General features: G+C 48.8%; 1 protein-coding gene across 8 annotated transcripts in view; it reads right to left on the reverse strand.

The window, feature by feature from the left end:
- The window catches only part of ESRRG (estrogen related receptor gamma), a 660805-nt gene extending 641650 nt beyond the window's left edge, over window positions 1-19155 (reverse strand). For 4 of the 8 annotated variants that reach the window (XM_021064108.1, XM_021064114.1, XM_021064122.1 and 1 more), the window contains exon 1: window positions 17117-17341. In XM_021064108.1, coding sequence (XP_020919767.1) covers window positions 17117-17118 — 2 coding nt within the window. In that variant the 5' untranslated portion in view covers window positions 17119-17341. Of the gene's footprint in view, window positions 1-17116; window positions 17342-17384; window positions 17544-18058; window positions 18743-19060 lie in introns of those variants that run through there. The other 4 variants (XM_021064111.1, XM_021064112.1, XM_021064110.1 and 1 more) reach the window with 4 other exon arrangements.

Consider the following 20759-nt stretch of genomic DNA (forward strand, 5'->3'; position numbering starts at 1 on the left):
AGCCTGGCTCCCATATCTTCTCTGCGCCCTCACTTCTTCCCACGACTTTCTTCCACTCTTCAGCAAACCCAGCACAAACCCATTCAGGTCTGACTCTCTCTTCGGGTCTGCATGTCCTCATGAACGTTCTCGTGTCACACAAAACGTAGGTTAAATCAGTGTGTGTGCCTTTCTCCGGTGAATCTGTGTTTAATTTTCAGACCCATCCAGGGACCCCAAGAGTATCAAGGAAACATTTTCCTCTCCTGCAATCCCAAATTTCTTCCCGACCCTGAGTTTTGGTAGACGCCGTGACACACCTGCCAGTGAGTCATTGTTCTCACCTGGTTAATGGGTCTTCACATTTCAGCTCAGGAAGACTTCCTTGGTGTACGTCTCTCCGAGGCTCCCTTACTAGGTCAGATTCTCCTACCACAGGCTAATCGAGGTGCTCTCTTTCTCTCTTCGTGGCACCTGTCACAGTTGTCATTTTACTTTTGTTTGTGGGAATATCTGATTGATGTCAACCTCTGCCCTTAGACTGTAAGCGCCACAAGGGCAGGGACCCTATCTATTTCTGCTTCTCAAAACTATTGGTTAACACAATGAGCCTAAAAGGGACAGATATTTAATCGAATTCATGGAATAAATGAAACAGAATAAAGAGTGGGAAAGTGGTGGGATAATGTTACAGAAGAGGCGTCAGCTGTGTTGGGTCTTGAAAACTGTATAATCAATCATTAGGCAGAAGGAACACAGGAGCAGAGAGACAAAGAAAAGAAACAGCCGGGCATCGCTCGGCCTAAGCGAAGCGGTGGGTGTGAGCTGCCTGGGGGAGGGGAAGAGCTGAGCGTCAGAAACGAGGCTGGAGAGATTCCGAGACTAAACCACAGAGGGCCTTTTGTGCTCTGCAAAGCAATTTGGACTTTTGCCATGGGAAATCACTGAAGGGTTGTAAAAAAGGGCGTAAAATGATCATCAGATTTGCATTTTAGAAAAATCGCTCTCGAGGTAGTGTGAAGGATGTCCTTGCCAGGGGGATGCGGAAGGCAGGGTGACCAGTCCGAAGGCCACGGGACAAGCCGACGTGAGCGAGGCAGGAGCCACAGGCCAAGGCGGCCGCAGGGGAGGAAGCGGAGGGGGCCGTTTCAAAAGACGTCCAAGAGATGAAAGTGATTGGCCATGGAGAGGAAGGTCAAAGAAAAAGTCAACGTGCCTCACCCTGGTCTCTGGGCATGCGCGAGACGAGGGGCGTCGTTACGCACGCGTGGGAATCCAAAACACAAAGTGTGTGTGGATGGGAGAATGTGTTTCCAAACCTAGAGGGACTTAACATCGGGAGTCTTGGGCCAGGATCATGTGTCCTCCAAACCCCTCCTCCCCCTCCTCCCTCTCCCCCTCCCCCTCCTCTGTCCTCAGTACTGTTTCAGGTGAATACACAACCACCTGCCAGTGGCCACACGGGTCCAGCCTCTCTATGTTCATATGAGGGACCACATTCTTGATAAAAGAAGAGGAGCCAGAGTGTGCAGCCTCTGCATTTGCTTTACAAAATGCTTATGTTAACTTACAGTTCCCAGAGGGGAAACGTTGGGGGAGGGTAAATTAGTAGGTTGGGATTAATATCTACGCACTACTATATATAAAATAGGGAAGGAACAAGCACTGTAGAGCAGACTGTGCAGCACAGAGAAATCTACTTAATATTGTGTCAATGGGAAAAGAATCTGAAAAGGAATGGATGAATGTGGGTATATATAGATAACACACACAACTGATTCACTTTGCTGTACACCTGAAATTATCACAACATTTCAAGTCAGAGATCCTCCAACAACTTTTTTTTAAAGGGGAAAACGAAAGAAACGAAATGCTTGTGTTGCATTTCTTCTTAGATACCTAGCAGCTGGGTTAGGTTTAACTGGGCACGTGAGACAATCCCTTAAATGATGACAGGAAAACACTACAGAAGGAGTGAAAGGATCAATGAAGCAGATAGGCCAGGTAAGCATTCCACTAAGACCACTTATTCGGGGCGGGGGGAAGGGAGGAGCGGAATACTTTTTTAATCCATGGTACACTGCAGTCGCATTTAAGAGTTGACTTTATGGCCTGAATAATATAGACTTTCAAGAAGGGAAATCCAGTAGGCAGTCTGGACCAACAATGGAGAACTGAGCCCTACTAGCAGATACCCAGTAGTTAAAACCATGGCAATAGAATCAGAAAGCACTCTGAAGACAGACATAGGTTTGTATACCGACCCCTCTTGTTATATTTTAAGGGATTCTGCGTAAGTTAAATCTATGAGCCTGCGTTATATAAGCCGGGTAATAATACCTGTGTTAATTAAGGCAACTCCAGCTGCCATAAAACTGCATCTCTGTAACTCAGTCGCTTATTTATTTGCTCAAAGAAATGTCCCACTAACATGAAGTCCAACTGATGGTTGAGCAAGACCATCACTCCTCCACCCAGCGGCTCTTTCGCCTGTAGGATCTTGAAGTCCTTTGTGTCCAGCCTTTTCCCTTCTATGGCCCATGGTGGAAAGGGCACGCACGTCCTTCTTCACGTAAGCCTGGGAGTTACACGCACATTTCAGTATCGAGAACAATCCTTCGGCCCCAACAAATGCAAAGGGGTCTAGGAAATATGGAACTCACCTGGCAATCATTTCTCAGTAGAAATGCTATATGATGGAAATGGTACATGACTCATGGGGAACAGCAACCTCAAACATGATCTCCCCTGCTTGGTGCAAGGATGAAAGGTGCAAATGGATGGATAATATATGCCTGAGAGTATATCATGTCTAAGCGACTTTAGATAACGCTAAGTCCTACCATCGTCTCTGTGAGCTCCTCCTCCTTCTCCATCCTAAATACACCTCTCCTGTCTTCCAAATAAGCCTTCTATTTTCCCATTCCTATGTCTTTATTTATATTCTCATCTTTAGGTACAAAACCCTACACTCATGTCTTCTCTTTGCTGCCAATTTCACCTCCACTTATTTTTTATTTTTATTTTTTTGGCCACACCCATGGCACATGGAAGTTCCTGGGCCAGGGACGGAATGCAAGCCACAGCTGCGACCTACTCCATCACACCTGTGGCAATGCCAGATCCTTAACCCACTGCGCCATGGCAGGAACTCCAACCTCTACCTGTTTTTAAAGACCGATCTCAAAGCAATCTCCTGGAGTCAGCTTTTCCTAATTCTTCATGGCCAGATTAAACACCTTTGGACAACCATCACTGTGTTTAAGACTGTTCATGTAGCCCTTTCACCAGATAGCCGTGCAGTGTTTTAACGATACCTGCATGTCCTTACACCCTCACACCGCACATAAAAATAAACTCAAAATGGCTTAAGGACTTAAGCATAAGACGTGACACCATAAAACTCCTAGAAGAGCTCATAGACAATATATTCTCTGACATAAATTGTACCAATGTTGTCTTAGGTTAGTCTCCCAAGGCAATATAAATAAAAGCAAGAATAAACAAAGGGGACCTAATCAAACTTAGAAGCTTTTGTGCAGCAAAGGAAACTATAAACAGAATGAAAAGATGACCTATAGAATGGGAGAAAATATTTGCAAATGATGCGACCAACAAGGGCTTAATCTCCAAAACAGAGAAACAGCTCATACAACCCACCACCACCACCAAAAAACCCAATCTAAAAAATGGGCAGAAGGGAGTTCCCGTCGTGGCTCAGTGGTTAACGAATCCAACTAGGAACCATGAGGTTGCAGGTTCGATCCGTGGCCTTGCTCAGTGGGTTAAGGATCTGGCATTGCCGTGAGCTGTGGTGTAGATTGCAGACGCAGCTCAGATCCTGAGTTTCTGTAGCTCTGGCGTAGGCCGGTGGCTACAGTTCCAGTTGGACCCTTGGCCTGGGAACCTCCACATGCCACAGGAGCGGCCCAAGAAATAGCAAAAAGACAAAAAAAAAAAAAAAAAAAGGCAGAAGACCTAAATATATATTTCTCCAAGGAAGAAACAACAACCAAAAAAATGGCCAATAGGTACATGAAAAAATCCTCAACATTGTTAATTATTATATTAGAGAAGTACAAATCAAAACTATAATAAGGTACCACCTCGCACCAGTCAAAATGGTCATCATTAATAAGTCCACAAATAACAAATGCTGGAGCAGGTGTGAAGGAGAGTTCCTTTTTCTTCTCCTTCACTGTTGGTGGGAATATACGTTGGTACAGCCACCATGGAAAACAGTATGGCAGCTCCTCATAAAACTAATGATAGAGTTACCATATGGCCCAGTAATCCCACTCCTGGGCATATATCCAGACAAAACTGTAATTCAATAAGATAAACACACCCCTATGATCACAGCAGCAGCATTCACAATATGCAAGACATGGAAACCGCCTAAATGTCCATCAACAGATGAATACAGAAGATGTGGTACAGATACACAATGGACCACTACTCAGCCATGAAAAAGAATGATATAATGCCATTTGCAGCAACATGGATGCCACGAGACATTATCATACTAAGTGAAGCACACCAGAAAAAGAAAGACTAAGATCCTACGATGTCACTTACATGTGGAATCTAAAATATCACACAAATGAACTTATCTACAAAACAGAAACAGATGCACAGACATAGAGAACAGACTTGTGGCTGCCAAGGGGAAGATGGTTAGGGGAGGGATGGGGTGGGGGGCTGGTGTGAGCAGATGTAAAAGCTGTTATACACGGAGGGGATAAACAGCAAGGTCCTCCTGGACAGCACAGAGAGCCAGATTCAACGTCCTAAGATGAACCATAATGGAAAAGAATATTTTTTCAAGCATCTGCACATGCAGAACTGAATCACTTTGGTGTATCGCAGAAATTAAGACAACAGTGTCCATCAACTACACCTCAATAACAAACAATAAAAATAAATTTTCAAAACCATGATAAATGTGCTTACCCTTCCTGACCCCCTCCCAGCCTAGGCTGTAACCTCCCTGAAGACGGCAGCTGCATGCATCGCCTCTTGTTCCAAGGGATTAAAAGAATAAATGGAATTTAGACTTTAATTCAAAAGGCCATCACTTAGAGATCTGGAGAGCGCTCACCAAGAATCAAAAGGTGACTATTTATTCAGGCAGCTCTAGAAAGGGGGGGTTTGGGGCAGAAGCAGTTTGTCTCAAGCACTTACACGCACAGGTGATGCCTACCTGCATTCCTGAGAAACGGCTCCCTTTCTTTATTTCACTTCGTATATCCGTGAGGAGGCATGTGTGGTCAGACTTGCTCGTGAAGAAAGCATGTACTTAACGAACAATAAAGCAACACATCTTTAAATATTATGATAACTAAGAAAAACAAACAGTTCTGAAGAGGCTTCTCGAAGGACGCTCCCCATGCAGGAGTCGAGGCGGTGATGTGGCAATTCTCTGGGTAATGTGATAAATGGCAACAACCACACCATTTAAATCCATCCATCAGGTGAACTCACCACCGTGGGCAGATGCCAAGTCACTTTGCTCTTTGTAGACAGAGCCACTGCCTGAGAAGAAGAGGAGGAGGGGAGAGGGGAGAAGGGGGGGGGAGGGAGGAAGAGGAAAAAGAAAAACGAAACACCTGGGAGTCCTTGGACTTAGGTCGTCCACTGAAAAGGCCTTTATTTTCCTTTTCCCAACAACTACCCTGAAAAAAGTAGGCAAGGCATGGAAAGGAGACACTTTCAGCAAATAATCTAATTCCACGCACCTAGCCAAAGGCTGGGTGTCCCTTGAGTTGTACCCAGCCTCTGTGTCGGGAGACTGGCATATGGTCCCTACGAATGCTGTTCTTCCCACACCCGTGCTCCGAGATGGCCCCAGAATGCCTGGAAGAGGCTGACACAGTTCTGCTGCCTTCCCCGTGCCCCAGCTGAGAGACCAGAGACCCGCCCAGGGATCCACTCCACGTTCAAATTCACACCCACCTCTGAGGGCGGCCCAAAGCCTAGCTACATCCCTGTGCACTGGCTCTTTGACCAAAGCCCGCCCGTTGTCCCTCCCAGTGCTCGCGGGCTATGAGAACATCAGGACCCTGCGGGCGGGGACACGGTGGGATTCCGCGTCTGTAAGGCACCCCCTGGCTACACCAGTGCCGCAGATTTGGGCTTCCTGGGGGCACAGATTTTCCACTGGGCTGTGTGAAGAGAATGTCGTCCAAAAAGGTATTCTGCAGAGCAGTAGACTTAAGAGGCATTCTTCACACGGAGGATGCTGCAACAAGTGTGGAAAAACGTCACAGACAGCACTCCTCTCTCAGGAACGCACAGCACGGATCGGGGCGGTAGGGGGTCTGAAATGGACGTGTGTCCAAAGGCACCTGCTGCACGCGTTATTCCACCAAGGCGTCCGCCAAGAAAGCCATGGAGCAAAACACCTATGAGCATCTTTCCTCGACCACTGGCTTCCGTGGGGTCAAGGTCCACACTCTTCCTTTCACTGCTGGTCCTCAAGTGCTTCACACGGTACTTGACATTTTAATAAGTATTTGCTGAATTAATAAATGGTGGGAGTCGAGTCCGACAGAACATGCTGTACAAAACAGTGTGATAAAAGCATCACACTTCTATGGAATTTCAAATAAGAACAATTTCCCCAAATGGGAAGATCCCTTTGCAAGTCTTATTTAAATCCCAATTTGTGAGGTAACTTCTACACGTATACTGCCATTTATTGGTGGTGGTTAGAAGATTTCTGCTGTCTTCGCCCCCAGCTACCTTAGCGCCAAACTGACCTAACGAAGTATTTCAGCATTTTTAGTATCTAGACCAGGGAAGACTAACATTTACTGGGTATAAACATTTTGGGGGGATTATTTAAAATGCTGAGCCCCAGGGATTCAGTATTCCTAGAGCAGGGCCTAGGACTCTACACTCCATGTAAATGTCCCCGGTCACCTCTGGCTATAGGGGTTCAGGCAATGCACACTGTCAAAAATGCTGGTCAGGAGTCCCATCGTGGCGCAGTGGTTAATGAATCCGACTGGGAACCATGAGGTTGTGGGTTCGATCCCTGCCCCTGCTCAGTGGGTTAACGATCCGGCGTTGCTGTGAGCTGTGGTGTAGGTTGCAGACGCGGCTCGGATCCTGTGTTGCTGTGGCTCTGGCGTAGGCTGGCGGCCACAGCTCCGATTAGACCCCTAGCCTGGGAACCTCCATATGCCACCGGAGCGGCCCAAGAAAAGGCAAAAAGACAAAAAAAAAAAAAAAGAGAGAGAGAGATGTTGTGGACAAGAAGACCTTGAATTGGTGCCAGAAGGCTGTATTTGAGGCCCAAATCTACACCTGGCTACGTGTGTGGTCATGGGCTGCAATCACCGGGCCTCACTTTCCTCTCCGTGGGATTCACAGCATGACTCCTCAGCTGACTACCTAGTACCTCCCTCCCCGCTGATGGCATCTGGGAAGGAGAAAGCCAGCAGTACTCGGCGCACACTGTGCTGGGAATCACCAAGTTCACCGTGAGTCTGCAGTATTAACTCATCCCTGCTAATGTTCAACACAGAGATAATTTCTGCTGAGTATTTAAAAACAGATAAAACAGATGCAGCAATGCTATGTGGCTCCATCTCCAGCTGCCTGGCAAAATTCCGCGGAACATCTGATTCCTGCTTATGGACGCGGTACTGGCCAAATCATGGTGAAGGCCCAGCTACGTGACTCCCAGCACAATGCATCGAATGTGAACATAATTCCTCTGCTTGGCACCATACCTCTGAAAAGTGGGCTCTTCACGCTTCAGGTGGCAAAGGGTGCAAACTTTCTGGTTGGCACCTACGCTTTTCCAGAGGACGGTTCTTGCTTAGCCAGTATCCGCGTTACTCTTAAATAACCACACAAAAATTAGGATGCCACGGAATAAGGGTAATGACCACCAGTATGCTGCATCTTTAATTCTCTCGCCAACCAGAAGGTTCTTCTGGAGCCTGTAGCATTCAGGGCAATTGCCATGGACACTGCTCAGTCACAGTGCATGAATCCAGAATGGCCATCATCAAAAAGGCTACAAACAATAAGTGCTGGAGAGGGTGTGGAGAAAAAGGAACCCTAGTACACTGTTGGTGGGATTGTAAATGGGTGCAACCACTGTGGAAAACAGGAGGGAGATGCCTCAGAAAACTAAATATAGAACTACAATTTGATCCAGCAATCCCACTCCTGGGCATGTGTCCAGAGAAAACCATGACTCGCAAAGACACATGCACTCTGATGTTCATTGCAGCACTATTTACAATAGCCAAGATGTGGAAACAACCTAAATGTCCATCGACAGAGGAGTGGATCAAGAAGATGTGGTACATATACACAATGGGATATTACTCGGCCATTAAAAGGAATGAAGTACCGGCATTTTTAGCAACATGGATGGACCTAGAAACTATCATGCTAAGTGAAGTCAGCCATACAAGGAGGCACCAACATCAAATGCTTTCACTGACATGCGGAATCTGAAAAAAGGACAGACCAAACTTCTTTGTAGAGCAGATGCTGACTCACAGACATTGAAAAACTTATGGTCTCTGGAGGAGACAGTTTGGGGAGTGGGGGGATGAGCTTGGGCTGTGGGATGGAAATCCTGTGAAATCAGATTGTTATGATCATTATACAACTACAGATGTGATCAATTCATTTGAGTAATAAAAAAATAAAATAAAATAAAATAAATGAGACAGGGTCAACTGTTTCCCAACTTTGTGGCATATTCTGAAGTCCGCTTTTTGCAATAGCTCTGGTATTGCTTGTTATTTACCTTTTGGACATAAAATAAGGAAACAAAGTCCACCATGACTGAAAGACCTCTGGCTAAAAGCTTTCCAATTAGTGGGGGTTTTATTACTTTCCTTATACTTTAGCTTATATTATTATGTGTGGGTGTTGGTTTTTGTTGCTCTTCTGATTTTCCTTTTTTTAATTTTTTAATAATTTTTTTATTTTTTCCGTTAGAGCTAGTTTACAATGTTCTGTCACTTTCTACTGGACAGCAAAGTGACCCAGTCTCTCTCTCTCTCTCTCTCACACACACACACACGTATACATTCTTTTTCTCACATTATCCTCCATCATGTTCCATCATAAATGACTGGATATAGTTTCCTGTGCTATGCAGCAGGATCTCATGCTTATCCCTCCAAATGCAATAGTTTGCATCTATTAATCCCTTCTGATTTTCACCTTCCAAATCTTTAAAGTGTTTGTTCGACAGGTCAAGCACTCAGTTGGTACCCACCAAAATTTCTCTGGTTCATAGATCTGTGCTTAAGGACAGCAGCAAGAAAAGTCTGCAAAACTCAATTCAAGCCATAATGTTTATTTTCTATGTTTATTTTCACCTTCCGGCTTACTACTTTGGTTGTGATCTATTTTCCTTGCCTAGCTCTCCTGTTAACAGTAACAAATGTGATTGATTACAGAATGTGGACAGGCAAACAGGTGAATGAATCAAGCCAAGTCAGGTGACCCCATCAAAAATGGCAGCAACGGCTGGACTCCTGCCGAATGTTGCCATGAGACAGCAGTACCGCAGCCCCAGCATCCCTGGACCTTCCAGTGTTTCAAGAGAAGTCTGGCAAATAATAGATACTCAATAAATATTGATGGAATCAATGAATACACAGGCTCCAATTTCCAACCGAAATCTCAAGATTTTAAATATAAGTAAGACGATGTAGTCGTAAGAATACAGACTCTGGAGCCAGACTATCTGGCTTCAAAATCTAACTCTACCCCTTAAACGCTCAATGATCTTGGGCAAGTTAGAGAATATCCCCGTGCTTCACTTTCCTCACTTATGAAATGGGAGAAATAACAGTACCTCCCCAGAGGGTTGTTTGAGGACTTAATTTTTTAGCACTTTTTAAGCCTCGGGACAATACCTGGTGTATTGTAGACGCTACATAAACAACAGAAACACATGCTAAACCTTCAAAATGCCTTTCCATTTTCACACGTATCATTCCACCTTCCTACCATAACTGGGGGATGAAGGTGTCACCTGCAGAGGAGGAAACTGAGCTCCCCCAGGACCCTTCGGGGCTGTGCAGGATGACAGCCACGTGTGCGGGTCACGCAAGAACTCCACGTGTGGACACTCAGCAACTTAGTGGTTTTCCCAATAGGATATTCCAAAAAATGGCAGATGTCAGAATCTGGTCCAAGGCTTGTGATGCACAGAAGCAGGGATGTGTACATGAGTGTTCACCGTAAGTCTTCTTCCGCAGTCACCACATAATTAAATAAAATGAAGAGCTGGTTCAAACCCCGGTTCCATGGCTTTTAGCCCATACGTGAATCACCTAAAAACTGCCAATGTGAAACAAAAGACAAAGCCTGTACACTCAAGAATGTCCACTTAGGTTTGTCCTCTTTTATTAATACTAGTTTTCAGTAATGTTGGCTTTGAAATAATTTAGATTCTCTTCTCACTGACTCCAAGACCTTTCTCCAGGAACTTTCTGAACATGGCCTCTGACTGCACAGCCTGTGTGTGGCTGCAGTTAGAAACTGCTAGGTTAGAAACACCCTGTCAATGTTTTCTTTCATCTTCCTGGTTGTTGTTGGTTTAAGGCAGATCCTTAATGCTATTTAAACAGAGGAGACTATTTGAAATTTCTTGGTAGATGAATTTGATAACGATAATTTTTAAAGAAACAACTACTGTCATCTTGAGATAAAAGATCTCATTCAGCACGTCCTGAATAAGTCAGGACTTCTTGCAGGGAAAGGTCAATGTAGCTATAGCTGTTTCCGTTTCGTGTACACCAGCAATAACTTGACACACTCTCTGATAATCTGCATTTGATAGAGTCACTCTCTCACATTACAGAAGAGTTTTCTCTTTAAGGTTTAGCCTTTAAAAGTTTTGTTTTGTCTTATGTTTAATCTGAGTCTTCTCATGAATGAGGAGGGCACCTGTTGTCAAAAATATATTCTGCCGAATTGGACTTAATCAAAACTAAAAACTTTTATGAATTGCAGGGCAATACCAAGAAGGGAAAAAAACAACAACAACAACAAAGAGTGGGAGAAAATATAAATTGCAAATAAATATAAAGGCAAATCATGTATCTGATAAGGATCTAATACTCAGAATATATAGAAACTCTTACAATTCAACAACAAAAAGGCAAATGACTCAATTTAAAAGGGGGCAAAGACGACGAATTGACATTTCTCCAAAGACGACACTCGACTGGCCGATCAGTACATGAAGATATATAACATCCTAAGTCTTAGGGAAATGCAAATCAAAACCACACTGAGATACCACTTAGACCCACTATACTTTTTTAAATGGAAAATAAAATAAACGTTGGCAAAAACAAGAAGTTGGAACGCTTAGGCATTTTTTGGCGAGGTTGTAGAACCGGGCAGCCACTATAGAGAGCGCTATCGTGATTCCTCAAAAAGTTAAACACAGAGCAGCCATATGACCCAATAAAGATCTGAAAACATATGTTCCGATAAATCTTGTCGTTAATCTTCCCAGCATCATTATTCATAACAGCCAAAAGGTGGAAACAACCCAAATGTGCACCAATAGAATGTGGTATAGCCCCCCCAAAATCAATTTTTTTCTTTTTACTGCCACACCTGCAGCATATGGACGTTCCCAGGCTAAGAGTCGAATCAGAGCTGCAGCTGCTGGCCTCCACCACAGCCACAGTCGGGTGGGATCCGAGCGACGTCTGAGACCTACACTGCAGCTTAAGGCAACACTGGATCCTTCACCCACTGAGCAAGGACAGGGATCGAACCCACATCCTCATGGACACTGTGTCGGGTTCTGAACCTGCTGAGCCACCATGAAAGCTGCATAAAGTATTATTCAGCCATAAAGAGAAATGAAGTATTGACCCCTGCTACGGCATGGATGAACCTTGATAGATTATGTTTAGTGAAAGAAGCTAGACACAAAAGGCCAAATGTTAACTGATTTCAGTTATAAAATGTCCAGAACAGACAGAGCCATAGAGACAGAGTGCAGATTGGTGGCTGTCAAGGGTGAGAAGGAAGGGAGGCGGGGGGCACTGCCTTAGTGGGTACAGGGCTTCCTTTTCAGGTAATGAAAGTGTTCTGGACTTAAACAGTGGCGGGAGCTGCACAGCACTGAGCATGCAGTAAAATACCTTTACATTGTGTGCTCTAAAAACAATTTCAGTGTTGAGTTTTATGGGTCTCTGAAATGCTACCTCATTTAAAAAAAAAAAAAAAAAAAAAAAAAAAGCCTTGAATCCCTAGTAAGAAAAGTAAGAAAACTCCTTCCCTTCCAAGTTATTTCACAAAATACATCACTCAAACGTTAGGGAGGGGAACACTGCAGCCAGGGGACCAGGGGCCGAAGAGCTGGCCTAGTTCCTTGACTTCCCTGTGCCATTTGTCATATCCCTTTTGCTCTTGAAAGGCAGTCTTGGGTCATCAGTTTACCAGCAGAAGCGTCAACTTTTCCTTCTCCACTTCCAAATGTCTCTTGTCAATAATTTAGCCAATGTGGCCAGCACCAGTTAATGAAGGTGTGTGGGGACTGTCTTTTTCTAAATTCCATTAAAATATTTCATGTCAAATAATAGAATATCGATGACTCTGGCAAGAAAAGTGATGTGGTGTCTCATAAATCAGTAATTTGAATCTTTCCTTAATTCACATGAGATAAATGATTAGGAAACAATGATACATCTGATAGAAAAAACATTTAAAAGTTGGAGAAAAACTAATTATTCAGTAAGCTCCCCCCCCCCCGGGGAAGATATATATTTCTCCCCCAAGGAAATGTCTTTTTAATTATTAAAATGTTAACAATAAAATAGATTATACATACAAATGAGCCAGTATAATTTAGTATATGCTCCAAATTTAATTTTTCTGAGCTGCAAACGTTCACGTCAGCTAGGTAAGAGAAGGGGAAATGTGGAAAGAATTTTAAAGTTGGGGGAGAAAAAAACTCATTTGAAGATATCCTTGTTAAGCCGTTGCTGGCAGAATACATTTGATCAGAAGACACAATTGCAAAGAAGCAAGACAACGTTACAAGGAAAGTCCTGCAAATAAATGCAGCTGTCAATGAATTTCCAAGACACAATTTCCTGAAATTATGTGAACTACCTGAACTATGATTTTGAAAGTCTCAAAGTTTTTACCAAAAAAGTCCTATTTGCCTTTTGTGACATGTCTGTTTAAATAACATGACGTTCCAAAGAGACAGAAGGGAGAGAAAAGAGCAAGGATTTGGATACATGGGGTTTAAAGAAAGCCCCTCAGTTTCACCTCAAATAAGTGTCTCCCTCAGGTGAAACCAAAGGCGGTTTTAGCTGGAACAGCCTGGAGAACTGTGGGGGAATAATCCCATCTCATGGAAGCCAAACCTATCTGGTTCACGGATTGTTATTGCAAGGAAATTCGAGACAGAGAGAAACTGAAACCAGCTGTTGAAGGTGAACAAGAACTTGATGAAAAGAAATGCTTAGATTTTACGTCAAAATTAAGTGAGGTGGAAGAGTACCCAGAAGACTTTACAGGTAGCATATGCATGCCTTCAAGGACCAAATTCTGAAAACACTTGGCCAGAATATACATCTAAGCGTGTGGCCCAAATAGTCACATAAGTGAAGAATTGTATGTCTTCATTTAAGGGCAGCAAAGTGAAGTGAAACCCAAGAAGAAAGCATGGGGTTAATGGAACTTCCTTTCCAAACAGACTGACTTAGATTTTTGGGGGGTTCTCCCTAACTCTCTCCCTCCCCTGGACATTCAGCCTCAGCTCTTTGCCTAGAGAGGTGCAAATGTATGATGCGCTGATATCCCAGGAGACCGAACTCAGCTCCTCTAAGTTTTCACTTCTTCGTAAGAGAAGTCTCCATAAAGGAGAAGACAGAAGTTAGGAATTCAGAACCCAGGTCAGGAATGGCTGCATCCAGGCGTTACTGGCCTAAGAAAGACTGGTCATGGGCACAGGGAAAGGAATTGTTCCAGCTTTTAGGAGAAGCACCACCTGCCCCCTCATCCATCTACATGCACCCAGGAGAGTGAAGGGTCTAGCTGCTGCGGAAAGGGAGAGAAGGGCCACTGGAGTTGGTTCCAACCTCTGTTTTAGCCCCAGGTGGCCCAGCCATGTTGTGAGGACAGGGTGGGGACCAAGGGACTTGAAGGTGAGGCTGAAGAAGGCAGGGACTGGCACACCACACTGCAAAGGTCTGGGGCTCATCTTGGTCGGAGCTGCTACAGATGATCCTGCCACCCCTGGACCCAGAGCAGGCACTACGAAAAAACATGACTTGGGGACAGTCAGGTGTTTATGCTCTGAGTATTCATAAAACGGTGACCACTGTTTATCATCACAATTTAAGATCATCTCAGAAGGGCAAGGCCTGCTCCTAGGTGGGCAAAAGAGGCCTTCTCTGCAAACACTATCCCCACGGCTTCCCTCCCATCACGTCTCAGGGCTTATGGGTTACAGACCTGAAGCATGGGTAAGAGGAAAAATCTCTTTTCCTGCCTCTTTCCAGGGTTCCCTGAAAGCATGAGCTATTTGGAAAGAGTGGAGGTTCTGCCCAGAAACTAGTTCATCTGGAAACAAACAGGCCTCCGGATTCTCTGCCCTCCCCTCCTCCATACACACAGGGTTTATTCTCGTATTTTGTCTGGATGGTAGAAGGTCATTTTTACTCAACCTGGGGAAGAAAACGTGGGGCATTTTCTATCTAGAGCCCCCGCCTGGGGGTAAAGCCCTAGGAGTCTGGAGGCCACCCAGGAGAGGCAGAGCAGGGAAGGGCAGCGACTGAAAAGAATCTGCAGCCAAAAAAGGAGAACGACGAGGATGCAGAAGCCTCACAGCAAAGAGAATTAAGCCGGAGCTCAGGGCAAGTTTATTTTACTTCACTGAGCCCTGGAAGCTCCCAAATTCTAAGATCCCTTCAGAGACCTGGGAAAAGCCTACTGGTTCTCAAAATTCCTCAAAGCAGAAGGATTTAGGCAAGCACCTCTTTCCCACCCCAATGCCACGGCCTGGCGCGCCCGCACACGTGCCCGTTCCAGAGTCTCTGGCAAAGGAGACACTCAGGGGGTGCCAGGAGGGTGAGCTGGGCCTTCTCTGCCTGTGACCAGCTCCTGAGCAAAGCATGTTCCCTAAGCACTGGGGCCCGGGAATGTGCACGTGGGGAAGGGCTGGGAGCTGGGGAAACTGAGAAGCTGCAAATTAGTCCAAGTGCTGGCAGACTTGCGCATACACCAGAGGCCAAGGTCAGAGAACCTGGGGTCGGGGTGGATGCTCGCGGGCTAACTCTTTCCCACTCTTTTCCAAGAAGACAAGGAGGAAAAGCAGCTAGTTGGGACCACACCGTCCCCTGTAGCCCATCTTTTCTTTCTCTCATTTCCTCTTAAAGCCCCCCGTCCTGACTTTATCTCCATGGATATTTTCTTCCTGCCTTTGATTCCTCTTAGGACAGGAGAACTGAGGGGCATTTACTTTCGGGGAGTGCGCGTTGGGGGGTATACCAAGACACTGCTCCCCCACGGCCAGATTTTCTGACATTTATGGATCTCTGCTGCTAGTTTCCGGCTATAAAGCTGTCATAAATGTGACATCTACCCCAAGCTCCGCACGAAGCCCAGGGAGAGTAGCAGAAACTTGCCTCTGATTTTAACTTGGCAGCCGAGTTTATGAAAGCTGTTTTGGGCGGGCCGGGGTGAGAATCCAGGCAGCTCTGGGCCAGGTGTGGGTGGCTCCAGTCCTGTCTGAACCAGACTGTCCTTGCAGTGTGAGCCCAGGAGAGAAGCAGGGACTGGACCGGATTGCAAACCGACCCCCCCCCCATCTTCCTGTTTCTACGCTGGGAACCCTGGGTGCACACATTTTGGGAGTCAGGTCCCTTCTGTGGCCCTGCCATAGTCCCGTGCTGGGTTTTGGCTCCCCACCAGAATATCCAGAGATTAAGCGCACTGGAGAGGAGGTGGGGGCGGGGGGGGGTTGTCTGTGGCACCCAATGTAAAAGGAGAAACTGGTGGCGGGTAAGAATCCCAAAGGGCACAAGGCCCAGCGCGTGACCAGGCACGGCAGCAGTTTTTCCCTCGCTGGTTCCTAACTCCTCTCCACCACTGCGCTGGGCTCACATCTCCAGCCAAACGGACCCGAGCTCCAAGTTATTTTCAATCACAACCTTCTCTGCCCCCCAAACGTCGCAATTAGGCTCTAGGGTGAAAGGGCGGCGGGAAGAGCCGGGGCGAGCCTCATGGCCGCCGCCGCACGCCTGCGAGAAAAGCGGCCTGGCGGCGCCCGCGCCCGGGGCGCGCAGCCCTTCCCCGCGCCGCACCCGCGCGCCTGGCGCTCCTCTCGCCTGGGGCTTGGGGAACACCCCGAGCCTGCCCTGCTCCCCGCCCCCTTGACGTCCGAGTCCTAAAACTCGGAAGCATCGTCTAAGGCCCTGGCAGGTAGATAAAGAAGACAAGGTCAAGGCCTATGGAGAGCCACGATCCGCTTGCGCCCTTGCTGTCTCCGCAAGTGAGTCCTGCCTGCCGCCGCCGCCGCGGGGGAGAAAGGCGCCGCAGCGCCCAGATCTACCTGGAATTTAGGGCCCTGACCCTGATCCTATTTCCCGACCACCCTCGGCCACTGCTCACGTTCTTCCCTCCTTTCCACCCGAGGCGGTTTGGAGACTATAAGACATCTGTCCCCCCATCGCAGAGAGATGGTTACAAATAGTGAGGCTTCGCGAGCACGGCATTCCCATCGTGCGGTCAGCCGGTGCAAAAGCAGGGGACGTCTGGCTCCGAACGCGCCTCTTCCCCTCCCCCCGTCCCCAGGGCCGCGCTCCAGGCCCGCTCCGCGCGCGTCTCCCCCTCCCCCAGACCCTCCGTTTTCTTCTTTATGAAACACACGTGCTCGGCCCACCCCCGCCTCCCGCGTACAGGCCAGTCGCCTCTCATTTTTGGTGCCCAAACTCAGCTAGAAGTTGAGCAGGGGAGCGTCAGAGAAGCACGGAAATAGAGAGTGGGAAGGGGGAAATTAAAGCGGGAGGAGGGAGAAGAAAGGAGCTGGAGGTCGCAGGGGCCCCGCGCCCGCGCCGCCCCCGGGTCCGCCCGCCCGCCCGCGCGTGCCGAGCGGGGTCAAGCGCGGACTCACATGGTCGGACTGCAGAGCCGCTCTCTCAACTACTGCGAGTGGGTGGTTTCGGGGCTGCCCCGCGCGCGGTCCGCTCCCCGGCTGCCTGCGGTGGGAGGACAGAAACAAAACAGATCACGGGACACGACCGCGACGGGCCGCTCGGCGCCGCGGGGACCTCTCTCACTTCGCGAAGGAAGCGGGCGCTGGGGTTCGGGCAGCCGCGGGTAGCCTATAAATAGAGAACTTTTAGACGGAATCAACTAACAAATGAGAGGAGCTGGCGTACCTTTGCGCCGAATCCCCTTCCCGGTGCTGACCCTCCGTCCCTCTCCCCGCCCCCGGCCACCCCTATCCAGGCAGGATCAGGGAGGGGGACAGACGGGGGGGGGGCTGCGTTTACTTTTATTAGAATTTCCAGTAGTTTTATTATTTTTGCAAGGAGGGAGGCACTCCGCCTCTTCCTACCCTCCTACCTTTGCTCTACAGGCGCCAGCTGGGAAGGGTAAAGGCCCCAGAGAGCGAGAATCCCGGGGGTTGCCCGTAGAAACGGGGAGGGGGAGGGGGAGGCCGCGCCAAGTTTCCCCTGGGATTTCGGGAGCTACGGAGGGAAAGCCGGAAACTGCCAGGCTCGGGAGTTTTCTTGAGACGCCAGGATGGGAATCAAGGTAACCCTGGGTTTGGGGGGGTGGGGAGTGCGACAGGGCGAGGGCAGGAGGCCCAACGGCGTTCCTAGAGTGTAGGTTTCCTTTCTCGGGGTCAGCTGCAACGCTCCAGGGCTGGCAACCCCCGCTCAGCAACTTTACTTGAACCCTCGGCCCTGACCCGCCGAGGTTGCGGAGGCGTACCCCGGGGTCACGTCCTCCCTTGCCTGGGGGGAAGCGGGCCCTGCCGGGTGGCGCCCTCGGTTCGTCCTCGCTAGCTCCCCGGGGCCAGCCGCCTTTTCGCCGGGTCCCCGCACACCTGCCGACCTGAAGAGATTCTTGTGACTGTGAGTCTTGACCGCCCCTCGCCGCCCCCTCTTCGTCCGCTTGAGCCAGGGCCGAACTGCGAACAGTGGTGGGCTTAGTAGGCTTTGCATTTTCATGCCAGACCTTCCTCAAAAATAACCCCCACCCCAAGGACGACAGACACTAGCTCTCCACTCCAAACGCCCCACATCACGAGGTTGCTTCACTAAGTTTATTCTGAATGTCTCGCGCCAGCCAGAGTCAATAGGGTAGTCCAATAGGGCTGGGTGTGGGGGTTGGAGAAACTGAGGCCCCCACAGGTGACTCCAGTCTGCAGGCCAAAGGAGGCTGCACTAATTCTCTTTGGAAGCTCCTTCTCAACGCAAGACCTGCAGAGCAGGGGGCTAAGCCCGCGCAAGGGGCCAAACGGCGGCCTCGAGCTGGGGGAAAGTGAGGGGGGAGGCAGAGAACCGTGGTGCTCTTTCTTGCCACCGCCTACCCCCGCCCCGCGCCGCCTGCCGCCCCCCATACACAGAAATGACTTAGGCCTCGCCTCTACCACTACCCCCCCGAGGGGGGGGAATCAAAGAGGGTCGCCCAGGCAGTTGATACTGGGTTGTCGCTTCTTCTAATACCTGTTCCCGTCGGTTACCACCCCCCGAAAACGGAAAAGTTATTCTGTCTTTCCCAGAATCCAGCCGAGTCTGGCAGGACATAGGAAGGTGCTAAGGGGGGGGGGGAGTTAGTCGCCCCTTTCCTACCCTGTGCGCCCACTTTCCCCGACTCCACGTAGGCGGGTGCGCGCGGCTTTTCAAGCCACCCGAAAAGCCCGTGCGCGCCCCGGGCGCTGGGTACACACCTGCGCTTACTGCGCTTCCCCAAGGGCCCTGAGCCCGCGGGGGTGTCCCCTCTACCCTGGCCCAAAGCCCAAAGAAGGGTACTCCCAGACGGAATTGAACGGAGCCCGGGATCCCAAGGCCGCCCGCGCCTGGCTTGTGCTCCCCTGGCTACCTACCTGTCCCGACCGGCCCGCTCCAGTCGCTGACCCGGCTGGGGAGCCAGGGCCTGGGAACCAGCGCCTGCAGCGAGCCCGCCCCCGCCCTCACCCTCGCGCCCCCGCTCTCCCCGACGCCGGGCCAGACGTGGGGCGGTCTCTCGCGGGCCATTGGCTTGGGCCGCTGTTGCGAGCCTCCTTCGAGGATTTTCCCAGGCTTTGGGGCCCATTTGTGGACGGGGATGAGATGGGCCAGGCCAGCGCCTCACCTTTCATCCCACCTGCCACTCCCTCAAATTCCCCTTCTTCCCGCCCCTGGAGCCCAGGCTTTGAAACTGTAGTAACTGCGCTAAGAAAGCGGGTGAGAACCTACTTGCGGGCTGATTGTGGAAGTCAAATAGGTGCTTGCGGCGGCGTTTCTCGAGGTTTTGTGAGTCGGAACTAGGGGAACAGGCCCTATAGGGACAGAAACGACAGACGTACAGACAGCAGGTATCCCCGTGGCTGTCTTCAGCACGAAGTTCACGTCTATTGTTTTCAGCTCGGGTGAAGCTGCCCAGTGTGATAGATCTTTTTAGATCCCATCAGTGGAAGAAAAATCCTGGTGATAGCGATTATCTCCCGCTCGCGCTATCTCGCCATCGCCCCAATTCATCTCCCTCTCGCTCCAGCCTCTCGGGGAGCCGAGGAGGGTAGGAGGCTGGCGGGAAGACGGACCAAGCCGCTGCCCTCGGATGGAGCGGAGAGGCATGAGGCCACCTCATCCGTCCCATTCCGCTCCGGGCTGGGGAGAGAGGACACGGCAGGTTTCTTTCTCTGCCAAGCCTTACGCTTCTTTCAAATGATTTTAGTCTGGTGCTCGGTCTATCCATATACATTTCCAATCTCATGGCTCATAAACTATTAGCAAAATGGTTTCATTATTCACCTTCTGTATCCTACAAAAGGGAGAAAAAGGAGCGGCAGGAAGACAAAGTGGGGGTGGGGGGCAGTCGCGGGACCCTAGTTAACAGTGATACTGCAGGTGTTTAAATCATGGCTCAGAGGCCGTCTTCAAGCTGACACTCAACAAATCTGATCAGTTTCCAGGATCTGTACCTGACCCTTCTCCTCCCTCTTCCCCTCCCCCTTTCTCTTTCTCTCTATCCATCACTATCCATTTCTCCTTAACACCCAGGTTTCTAGAAGGACCAGATGAATAGCGAAGATACTGCAAATCCATTATTTGCTTCATTAGGTGGCATCAGTAAGGCACGCCCTTTGGATACAACACATACAATTAATTGTTTGGAATGGCTGCCCCCGTCTGCTTTGGGGCGATGTGAGTGATGGAGTCCCATGTCATCTCTGATACCTACCGTCCTAAGACAAAAGTCTAAGATGATGACCAAGAACTTTACTTGTGGCGTCAAGGTGGCCAGTTGGGCACCAAATCCTCCTCTGGCTTCCGCAAGCGGGAGAAGTGTGAGGAAGTTGTAGAGTGTGTGTGTGTGTGTGTGTGTGTGTGTGTGTGTGTACACGCGCGCACGCGCGTACGCCCCTGAATCTGTGCGTCGAGAGGAGAATGGGGGGTTAACACATCGGGGTCTTTGTTTGGCTCTGAGAGGTGGGAAAGAAACAGTAAATGAGGCAACCCGAATTAAAAGATAAATAGAAGCAAACTGATTCGAGGAGGCTTGAGAACCCGGTGCGTTGGGCTAAAAACTGCGGGCAGAAGCGA

This window comes from Sus scrofa, chromosome 10 (assembly GCF_000003025.6).
Source record: "Sus scrofa isolate TJ Tabasco breed Duroc chromosome 10, Sscrofa11.1, whole genome shotgun sequence".
NCBI classification, from domain to species: Eukaryota; Metazoa; Chordata; class Mammalia; order Artiodactyla; family Suidae; genus Sus; species Sus scrofa.